Here is a 12,015-nt window from a genome sequence, read left to right on the forward strand (position 1 = left end):
CGACTATGACACTCTTTCTCACTATCTTCATCACTATTATCCAACGACACGTTTCCCCTTATGTCTGCCAATTTTAACTGATTGTCATGTTTCATGGCCATTTTCTGAAGTTCATACTCTCTCTCTTTATCTTTTTTCCTGATCTGTGTCTCCCATTCTCTTTCTTTTTCCTCTCTCTCTTTTTCGTATTCAAGCTGCTTTAATTCCTTCTCATGTTCCATTTGTTTAATTTGCAATAGATTTTTTGCCATTTCCGATGAGTCAAACTGTATCTCAGGCAACTTTAAATGCTTAGCCACCACCATCATTACCTCATCTTTTCGCATTTTGTCAGCTAATGTTAACTGCAATGTTTTTGCCAAATCTAACAGCCTGCTTTTAGTCTCTGTCTGCAAGGTATTGCATGTGACCGTCTCCACCCCCAAAAACTTCTGAGCCTTTGAAAGAGCCATTGTCCACAACAGACTCCCTACTTAAACCAGAATATCACACCTGAAAAGCAACCACACAATATGCCCACCCCTCACTGTCTTTAAGTTCACTAAGCCAGTCCACTAGATTAACTTTTATCCTGGATGAGCCCCCAATTTGTTATGGGCCAGGGTTTAGAGAACCCCAAAGTATATCATGGAGTTCACCTGACCCACATCTTTTAATAGATTGTGGTATGGGGAGCACACGGCCCACTCTACAGGTGTGGTACAGCAGAAATGGAAACTTTTTTAAAAAGCAAAACAATGTTTATTCTATGAACTCAAGTTAACCTTTTTAAAACATACAGTGAACATCTTAGCAACCATTAATTCAAATACAACCCCCAAAGAATACAACACTAAGAAATCCTTAAGCTGTCCTTTTAACATCCATAAGACTTAAAAAAGAAATTTTAACAGCAGAACATCAGGTTAAAGTCACTACTGAGTGCAGTTATTAGTTTTAAATCACGAAAGGATCGATTTGCAGTTTTTACATTACAGAGAGAAAGACTAATACCCCTTCTGGCTGTGACTGCAGCTATCCAGCTCTGAAAACGAAACTAAAACACACCGTGCAGCAAACAGCCTAAAACGAAAGTAAAAAGCTGACAGACAGCCCAGCTCCACCCACACTCTGACATCACTGATAAACACCAATTTCTTCAAGGTACATTTCCTAAACACCCATTTCTTAAAGGTACTCTCACATGACATAATCACTCCTGTCTTCCACCCCTATCCCAGATCTTCCCTTTCGCAGTTTTTCCATCCACTCTCTACCTGTAAATTGCGGAAACCCTGCTGCATCTCTAACTGTCCCAGTTCTGATGAGCGGTCATCGACCTGAAACACTAACTCCATTTCCCTCTCCACAGATGCTGCCAGACCTGATGAGTATTTCCAGCATTTCCTGTTTAAAAAAGTATGTTGCCTGCATTCTATTTTCCTCCATTATCATTCCTGCCCCTTGCACCCATCAGTTCTTCCAAAATTGTCTTTACAAATCACTCCTGCAATCTCCAACACGTGCCTTCCATTCATCTGACTCTGGCTTGGTTTGCAGTTTCGATCACGAGAGGCAACACCTTTAGATGCCTACGCTCCGAAACTATCTCCCTAAAACCTTTCTACCTTGTCACTTCATCTTCAAAAGTTAACTCAAAACTAATTTATTCAGTCATTTATTCCCTCATCCCGACATGCTGCATCTTTTTGAACTCGCTTTGCCATTCTGAGCGACCAAAGGTGTGCCTACCACTTTAAGAGTTTACAGAAATGCTGATGTCCACTCTCGTACCAGCGGATCGCTGATGTTTGTCAATAACGAGCTGTCCCAAACTCTTGAGGTGATAAGTGTCGGGTGAATTATGTCTCACATCCGATTAAAATGCTTATTCCCCAAACACGGTAATGAAATGCAAAACAAATCCTACCTGAGATTTTGTAAGTAAACTGTGAGATGTTTCAGGGATAAACGTCGGAATCTACCCTCCTATAACTACCCTCCTATGACTTGATTCAGGGAAAGACAAGGCAGTATCGCGTACAATTGAGAGAATCAAAGCACAACGGTCAGTAGGGTTTCCGACACGTTGCATAGCAGATAATCTAATGAGATCGGAGCTTTAAAAACACTTAAGAGAAGTCCACTGCTTTTGTAACTAAATCATATGGAAGAAAAATTTCGCCAATCAATTTTTTTTTCATTCAATGCTCATGCTTTATGAACAGATTATGATTTTTTAAGCATGGGGTTTCTTTCTCGTGTTCGTTGCTTCTTGTTGTTTTGTTTTCACAGATACACGTGATTGAAATAGTTACCGAGAGAGAATATTATAAAATTGCGTTCTGAAGAAGTAGCGTACTATCTCCCCTTCGATTAAACTCTTTGTGGAGGCTTGGAGATGATGTGATTGCTGGCACAATCAAAGAAACTAAATCGTCATTATAAAATTTAGCTCATGCCGAATTGAAAACATTGCATATATTTCTCCATGTGAAGCATCAAATAATCCTGCTACATATATGTGGTTCTAAAGGTTACATTTGGTTGGATTCCTTCGTTCCTTTCCTGCCTATTTTAATGGTTACATAACGAAGGTAAAGCGTTTAGAACCCTCACCCACGCAAACTTACCTCTGAAGAACAAATCAAAACATCTATACATTCTCTTTCCCTCGAGAGCATCCGATTACTACGCTGTAGGACAACATAACCCAGCACTCTCCTGGACTTCAATCAGCACACGTCGTCTATCATATGCAGCCGACTTGCACTAAATCTGCGAAATTGCCCCGAACGTTGCAAATAATTGACTCTTACTAATTTCACCAAATCATACAAAAATGGATGGAAATATCCCTGACGGCAAGCAGTGGGTGGATTCGATCATGGCTCAATTTGGTTTCTTATGTTTTAAAATGAAGTACAATTTCAACATTGTTTATTTTGTCAGTAACTGCGTCTTAAACACGCACAAAATATTTATAAACTAATGTTTACATTCGTAACTCTTTGTTTAGTTTCAGATCAACGAAGGCAAACGTTTGATATGCCATCCAACTTGTTAAAATGCTTATTTTGTCCACGCTTCATGGCAAAGTAAAAGTACTCCAATTTCAGTTGTATTGCAGCCAGGTAGTAACGTGGATTATGATAGTTTGGCGGATCACGTGCAATACAGAATTAAACATGCAAGAATCTGGAGTACTGGCATTGACAATATATGTACGCATCACCAAGAGTTGCACAGAGGCGCTGTCCTGGGTAATGTAATACGGTATGCCCCTTCCGATATTATTGATGTAACCATTACTTGAGGATGATATCACATTGTCCATTCGTAGTATATATGTATGGATCTATGTATTAGGGCATTTAAATCAATAACCTAAATACAGCATCCATTCCCATGGCGACCGCGCGGCATTGTTACCATTTTTAATTAATAATAATTCCGACGTTTTTACTCAGCCGAATAATAATTAATAACACTGAAAATGTCACATGCTCAGCATGTATGTATTAACCGCATTTCCAAATCAATATTTCCCAGGAACTGATTTGTTTAAACAGAATAGGAAACTGATCAGGTTAGAAATTTTGATATGAAAATAATTGTATCGAATAGTATAGGTAATATTGGAAGCCTATTATGGTTCCAGAAATAAATTATGGCCGCGTTAATATTCGGGTCATTCGGAGCTACGAGGAAAATACGTGTTTAGTGGGAATTGACGTCGACTTCCTTTTTAATATTTAACTATCTCTAAAAAGAGGAAATCGCTGCAAACGTGCAAAGGAAGGCAGACTGATGTCAGCTGTGTTGTGTTTTCCTGTATTACGAGATGCCATTCATCATTTGTAAATCATTTTTTATTTTAATGCAGACGCTTCCTGCCGTCGGCTGCTTTGTTGTCTGGGTCGTTGCTGTCCAAGGTGGCGACAATGATTGATGGTGGTCAAAAAACTGGCGACTGTTTCAATCAAGCAGCAACATTCGACACTTTAAATCGTCTTCAAAGATGAATCTTGCGGGTAAAATGCACATGTCGACAGGAAGGCGTACGTTTTAGTAATAGGGGCTGACAATGGAGGGAGGGACCGCGAGACCGGCTGCAGGTTCTGGGGCCACTCAATTGCCACAGGAGGGAGAGAGAGGAGAGAACACATCTCCCGCAATGCACCGCGCCGAGTCCCCTGGCTTCCGGGGGGGGGGGGGGGGGGGAGAAGGTGACTCGGAAGCAGTTTACTGGTGCATAGCGCTCGAGCGGCTCCAACAACCGTTAACGGAGAAACCGCTTCCAGCATCCGACCGCGTCCCCCTCTGTAAGTTAGAGGAACCGGCACTGGCTGTGTTGTTGAAATACGTTATAATCATAGTCCGCAAGAGAAAAACATTTGATGGCCTTTTTGGCTGAGTGCATTCCATTAATGACCGTAAATTGGCAAAATCCACTCTCTCCAATTCCTTGTCTTGTGCCTGGACACGGCCCTGCTGGTGGAGAGCCCAGTGCTCGGCCCTCAGTGTGGGCCAGGAGTCCCTGTGCCATTAGGATCCATGCTGAATCATCATTTATCTTTGTGGATTGTTGTAGCTCATATTTAATTATTTGAGAGGCGACCTTTGAGAGGATGATGGTGAGCCAGTGTCTTGATCCGGTGTGGTGTGGAGTTGTCGGGAAGGGAGTTCCAGGATTTGGACCCATTGACATTAGAAGAACGGGGATGTAGTTCCAAGGCAGGATGTTGAGTGACTGGGGTGGATGGAACTTGAGGGTGGTGGTGGTGGTGTTCCTAAAATCTGCTCCCCTTGTCCTTCCAGCTGGTAGAGTTTGGAAGGTGCTACTGCAGGAGCCATTGCGAGTTGTTAGAGTGCATCTTGAAGATGATGTACACTGCTGCTGTGCACCAAGTGCAGACGGAGTGAATATTGTAGGCGCTGGATAGTATGTTGATCAAGTAGGCTGCTTTGCCTGGATGGTGTTAAGCTTCTTGTGATCTTGGAGCTTCACTAATCCAGGAAAGTGAAGAGTACTCCATCACAGTGCTGACTTATGCCTTGTAGATGAGGGACAAGGTGTAGTGTGATGACTTACTTGCTTCAGAATTCCCAGTCGTTGACCTAGGGTTGAGTAAGTTGGGGGCCCTAGTTGGCCTGCTCCTTGACTGGGCAAAGATGGCAATTCACAGGGTGAGACAAACTCGATGGATTGGGGGGGGGGGGGCACTTTCTGGCTGCCTGCCTGCCTGCCTCACTTCTGTGGTCTTGACAGCACCAAGGGAAGAAGGAGCATGTGATATCCACTAGTGCCACAGAAAATTGCCTATCTATGAGACATGCAATAACATTTTCGTTTATTTTTGGCTCTGTTGAATTCAGGTCTTTATCTTTGTATTTTTGTATTAGTTGTGCCTCCCTAAAGCAAAGTTGCACATGACCACTTGTTTCTCTGTTGCCACTGAACAATCATATTTATGTATCAATTAAAAAAGAACAACTAATCGCTCGAGCTCCTGCTTAATCTTTCGTAATCTTGCATCTACCACCACCAACCAGTATCGGTTGGTATCTCTTAACATTATGATTAAATGTAACTGCTGGATGTATGGATATTGGGTGTACTTATGTCAACCAACCAGGATCTCATTCTTTCCGATAAACGTACATAGATCCAAACCTAAATTTGAGTCACTGTGAAGTAAACAAGTTGTCTATTTATTGTTGAACTTGAGTTTGTGAACTAGAAAGATAATATTTTGGACAAGGATTTTCATGATGTCAGTTGAGCTATTGAACCACACAAAACAGTAGAGTGCCATGTTCAATTGGGTCTGTGCTGAGTTAGCAGACCTCAGCTTTAGCAATGATTTTTTTAAAATTAAGGGGCAATTTAGCGTGTTCAATCCACCAACCTTGCACATCTTTGTTTTGTGGGGGCGAAACGCACGCAAACACGGGGAGAATGTGCAAACTCCACACGGACAGTGACCCAGAGCCGGGATCGAACCTGGGACCTCGGCGCCGTGAGACCGCAGTGCTAACCACTGAGCTACCATGCTGCCCTAGCTGTAGCAATGATGGGAGATGGTGCAATTGGTCTCAGTTTTCTGGGGTATTGAGTAATCAACTAGGCCGTCTGTTTCCTGATCACTGTTGAAGTTTGATAACAGAAAATAATGTTGTGTAGCAATTGTATTAAGATAAGATTGGGTTCAGCTGGTACATCTTTGGTTAAATTGTTTTGTCAACTGTCATTTCCATAGAGAGGAGTCAAGTAATTTTGTTGAAGTACTCTCTCTGGAATTATAATCGATCAGGATGCCACCTCCTGTACAACAAAGGAGTAAGAAGATCTTAAAGTACAATTCTATAAAGGTCACTACTGTTGGATAATGAGCATTAATTTTTAAATAATCGACTTCAGTGATGTTATAAATTAGTACAAGAACATGAATGTACTTTTTTTGGACAACTTTTTCTCTCTCTTCCATACACTCCAACCATCTCCCCAACACATACATGTGCACACACTCTTTGTTTAACAATGCTCTTGCGAAGATCCTTGGGGCAATGGTTGCTGGGTACATATTAATTAATGCTTTAGCAATGTGTCTCAAACACTATTTTCCTAATATCTAAAGAAACAAAAACAACAATTGCTTTCAGCATTCATAAATTCTCACGATAACAATCTGCAATGTATGATTATTTCTTAAAATTATTATTGAATTAAAGTCGTCTCCAATGATGAGGATTTAGAGAGTGTATTTAGTGAGAAGCCATGATATGAAACGTTGTTTGGGTGAGTACCTGACAAAATTCTGATTGGATTCACAAACTCAAGGATGGAGAGGTATACAAAATCTGCAAAGACATGGATTTTACTGTCCAGATTGTATAATGTAGGCCATGGTTTCACCTAAAACCCTGCAGTGCTGTCTTGGAGACCAAGCAAACCAGTCCTATTGCTTTTCTGTTTATTTGTTGAATTGTCTTTTGAATTTGGTAGGCTGGAGGTCTGTTTGTACATGCATGTTATTACCTGCAAACATGTAATAAGAGGTGTAGGATTTGAAAAACCATATTTTGAATAAACATGATTAAATATTGAGCAAAGCATGTTTATCTTATGAAACCCTTTTTAATGTGATGGAGTATTGTTTTAAAGCTATTGCAAATGTTCAATTGTGGATTTTCAAGGATAATATGTTACAGTATTTATATCAGATTCTCATGAATGTTGTTTTCTCTACAGATGCACTTTTGCAACTGTCAGCATCAACAATGGATCATTCAGGACAAACCAAGGAAACATTTCCCTCTTTTGCAAGAAAGGTGATTTATCCACCAAAAAATGCTTATTCCAGGCTGGTAAATCAGCACCGTGGTGGAAGGTTTAGAGCATATCTAAACCAATTTGCTCAGCAGATCAATTATAGGGACCAAAATGATGAAAGTGAAATTACCCCTGGGACTGATTTGAATCTTTCAGAAGTGGAAGTGACACAACCAAAGGATAATGGACAAAATCTAGGAGGAAATTCAAAATATAGTCATTCTGTGGACATTCATTGTCCTGCTCTATTTACAAACATGTCTGCTAATATTTTGGAAGAAGTTGGGGATGCTGATATGACAGATATGCTTGACTCTTGGAAGGGGAAGCAAGGATTGATAACTAGAAAGCAAAACAAGCAAAGAGATATCAACACCAGCCAGGATGGAGATACTGAATCAGGAAATGAAGTTATGTTCAAAGAAACTAGGTCAAAACAAGTGCATCCAAAAACACATTCAGGTTGCCACAAAGAGTTTGCAGGACTTGTAAAAACAGCAACTGCTGGGGATAGTGATCATTACTCTGATTCTGCATTGCCAAGGCATAAGCAAACCTTTGGCAATTGTATTCAGGACATTGATCTAGAGAGAACTGAGAGTAATGTGCAAATAACTAATGAGATGGAATCCCAGATTAATAAGAAAAAGAGAAATAGAAGGAAAAGCAAAGGGAAAAATGACCAAAGCTTGGGTGGAACTCAATATTCTGGTGGAGTCCGCATTGGAGACCAAGTTGCTGCACTTCATGATTTAGAATGTACTATGCCAGAGGAAACCAATGTCAACCACGCACAAAGTAAGGCGATAGAATATATATTTCACTGTTTAACCTTGTTGAATTTCTTTACTATAAGTGTTAATGAATTTTTATTTATCTGGTTGCAAAATTTTCCAATAATTAATTCAATTTGAAATTCACTTTCTCAAAATACAGATGCTTAGATCGCGTATTATCTATTCCGAATAATCACCAATATATATTACCCAGAGGTGTGGAAATAGACATTTTTTCTGTTGCAAACTGAATATTATGTATTTTGCACATATGTATGTTACTGACCAAATTCACTTTTTAAATATGATGTTGTTAGATATGAATTGTTAAGCTTCTTTATTTGCAGAAAAAAATATTTTCATTTGTAAAGACCTACCATTACCACAGGCTATCCCAAAGTGCTTTACAGTAAATTAAGTACCGTTGAATTGTGGTCGTTTTAATGCAGGAAGCATGGCAGCCAGTTTGCGCACAACAATCTCCCACTAATAGCGATATGATAATGAGGTGATCTCTTTTTGCGATGTTGATTGACAGATGGCTATTGGACAAAGCATGGGGGTAACTCCCTTTCTCTTTTTTTATAATTGTGTTCCGAGATTTAAAAAGAAATGTTTTTAATTGAAGTTTTTCATTTATGATCGGTAAATCTTATCATTTAGTTAAAGTATACAGTTGCATCAATCATAACTGAGGTTATAAATACTGTACATCCTTTTATATTCATGTTATCAAACAAAAACAGAGAGCAAAAGAAAAAATGCAACAAAAGAGATAAGTGGTCTAATTTACTTGTTGTGACCAGTGTTGGATATAGTCCGAGCTGCCCCTTTTGTAGCCTGAAGCGGCGGATATTCAACCAGATGCCGGGAGAGGCTACTCTAGAGACCATGTACATGTCTCTTACCATTAGTTCCCCTCTATCCTCTCGCAATGTTTTGAAGGTGGCATCTATTTTCGCCAAGATACATTTATGGCTCCTGCAGATGGGCACCGCAACAGACATGTCACTGAGTTAGAAGTGGTGACTGAGCTGGTTCCAAGTCCTTAATGTGGCTACTACCAGCTCAAGAGAGATAGCACAGGAACAGTAGGATGGTGACAATTCCAGATGAGATCAATGAAGCCGTGGCAAACTTTTACCTGGGACTGTACACCTCCTAGCCGCCCCCCCGAGGAGGAATTCGAATGCAACAATTCATTCATGAGCTGGACATGCCAGTCGTGGGGGAGGAACGGAAACAGGGACTGAAACACCACTAGGACTGGAATAGGTCATGGAATGCAGTCAGGGAAAGCACCAGGACTGGACAGGTTCCCGGTGGACTTTTACAAAATGCAGCACTGGCCCCGCACCTCCCTGGACGTTAAGAAAGCCTTTGATTGAGTTGAATGGAGGCACCTCATGGACGTGTTTGAACGGTTTGGGTTTGGGCCAGTGTTCACGTCGTGGGTGAAACTACAGTAGAGTGCTCCTACGGCGAGTGTGCAGATGAACACCACCAATTATGAATATTTCTGGCTGCATCGAGGCACGGGGCAGGGGTGCCCGTTATCCCCGCTGCTGTTCACATTTACAGTTGAGCCACTGGCCATCGCTCTTGGATTTGAAGGAGTGAACAGGTATTCAGAGAGGACGCAGGGAACACAAGAGTTGCACTGTATGCGGATGACCTGCTGCTCTACGTGTCAAACTCCCTGGCCAGCTTGGGCAAGATAACATAACTCTTGAGGGCGTTCAGAGTCTTCTCCGGATACAAGTGAGCAGCTGCAAAATATTCCTGGTGAACCCCCGGGGGGGGGGGAGGAACAGAGCTGGGGACGCTACCCTTCAAACTGGCCTTAACCAAGTTCAGGTACCTGGGGATACAGATAGCTCAAGGCATAAGTGGAACCTGGTGGAGGAGTTGAAGAGGAACCTACAGAGATGTGACTTGCTCTCACTCTCCCTAGTGGGAACGGTGCAGACGATAAAATTGAACGTGCTGGGCAGCACGGGGGCACAGTGGTTAGCACTGGGACTTCGGCGCTGAGGACCCGGGTTCGAATCCCGGCTCTGGGTCACTGTCCATGTGGAGTTTGCACATTCTCCCCGTGTCCACGTGGGTTTTACCCCCACAACCGAAAAGATGTTCAGGTTAGGTGGATTGGCCAAGCTAAAATTCCCCCTTAATTGGAGAAAAATAAATAATTGGGTACTCTAAATATACTTTAAAAAAAATGAACGTGCTGCCAAGGTTTCTATTCCTATTCAGATCATTCCCTATCTGGACAAATTGATCGTCGTCTTCGTCTGGGTGGGAAAGAACCCTTGGATACGGAAAACCATCCTACAAAAAGGGCGGCACATGGGGCACTTGGCTCCGTTGAATCGCCTATTCTGCCACTGGGCAGCAAACACAAGTGAGGGTGTGGGGGTGGTTAAAGGTGCCGGAGGCGGAATGGGTACGGACGGACAAGGCCTCCTGTACTGGGACGTCCCTCTAGGTGCTGGACACCGCCTCACTCCCATTCACCCTAGGCAAGTATATTTCCGTGGATGGCTTGTGACATTTTTTTGTGAAACACCTTGTTGGTGAGGAGGGCTGTGTCTAGCCTCCATGGGGAGGCGCTGGGCCCGGTCCGTCTCCAATGGGGCAGCATGGTGGCACAGTGGTTAGCACTGCTGCCTCACAGCTCCAGCGTCCCGGGTTCAATTCAGGCCTCGAGTGACTGTGTAGAGTTTGTACTTTCTTCCCGTGTCTGCGTGGGTGCTCCGGTGTCTTCACACAGTCCACAAATGTGCAGGTTAGTTGGATTGTCCATGCTAAATTGCAAATGTGTCCAAAAGGTTAGGTGGGGTTACTGGGTTACAGGGATAGGATGGAAATGTAGGCATAAGTAGGGTGCTCTTTCCAAGGACTGGTGCAGACTCGATGGGCCGAATGGAGAACTCTTCCCGTGCATGGTTGAACCTCCACGGGTCCATCCCTCCCAGCTGCTCCACAAAGGTGCTTAATTCTAATTTGGCTTCAGTTCTAGGGCTGGATTGTCTAGTTTGGGGTCCTGTACACAGTTAACGTCTTCCCCCCCCCCCATGATGAGTTGGTGGGAGTCGGGTTTGAGGATTTCTGCCATTGTTTTTTTTTACGAACTTTGCGTCTTCCCAGTTTGGGACATTTATATCTTCAAGAGCCACCGAGACCCTTCCAGGATCCCATTAACTATTATGTATTGTCCTCCTGGGTCCGTCACCGTGTTCGTCGCTGTAACTGCTACTCTTTTGTTAAATAGCATGGCCACTTAAGACCAAAAGACCATAAGACATAGGAGTGGAAGTAAGGCCATTCGGCCCATCGAGTCCACTCCACCATTCAATCATGGCTGATTTCAACTCCATTTACCCACTCTCTCTCCATAGCCCTTAATTCCTCGAGAAATCAAGAATTTATCAACTTCTGTCTTAAAGACACTCAACGTCCCGGCCTCCACTGCCCTCTGTGGCAATGAATTCCACATACCCACCACTCTCTGGCTGAAGAAATTTCTTCTCATCTCTGTTCTAAAGTGACTCCCTTTTATTCTAAGGCTATGCACCCGGGTCCTAGTCTCCCCTGCTAATGGAACTTCTCACGTCCTTGTGTCAAAGCACGCCTGATATGTCTGTCCCACCCAGCTTTTCCTTGCCCTCAGTTAGTCCTTCTCTTTTAAATCTATTTCCTGTAGAAAGACTATATTGATTCTCAGGCTTTTAAGATGGGTGAAGACTTTGGATCATTTCACCTGTCTGTTGAGATCCCTCCCATTCCGATGGGGGGATTCTGTCGTCCGATTTCTACCCCCCCCCCCCCCCCCCCAAAAACCCGGAACCATATGTGGGGTCAGCCATACTCTTGAATGTGGCTCTGCACACCAGTGTTTTCCTTTGTTATGTTTGCCCATCC

General features: G+C 42.6%; 1 protein-coding gene across 2 annotated transcripts in view; it reads left to right on the plus strand.

The window, feature by feature from the left end:
- Positions 1-3,985: 3,985 nt before the first annotated feature.
- Positions 3,986-12,015, plus strand: part of dis3l2 (DIS3 like 3'-5' exoribonuclease 2) — a 426,581-nt gene continuing 418,551 nt past the window's right edge. Inside the window, exons 1-2 of one of the 2 annotated variants that reach the window (XM_072474282.1) lie at positions 3,986-4,013; positions 7,235-8,113. In XM_072474282.1, the coding sequence (XP_072330383.1) occupies positions 4,001-4,013; positions 7,235-8,113 (892 nt within the window). In that variant the 5' untranslated portion in view covers positions 3,986-4,000. Of the gene's footprint in view, positions 4,014-4,198; positions 4,305-7,234; positions 8,114-12,015 lie in introns of those variants that run through there. The other variant, XM_072474283.1, reaches the window with a different exon arrangement.

This window comes from Scyliorhinus torazame, chromosome 14 (assembly GCF_047496885.1).
Source record: "Scyliorhinus torazame isolate Kashiwa2021f chromosome 14, sScyTor2.1, whole genome shotgun sequence".
NCBI lineage: Eukaryota > Metazoa > Chordata > Chondrichthyes > Carcharhiniformes > Scyliorhinidae > Scyliorhinus > Scyliorhinus torazame.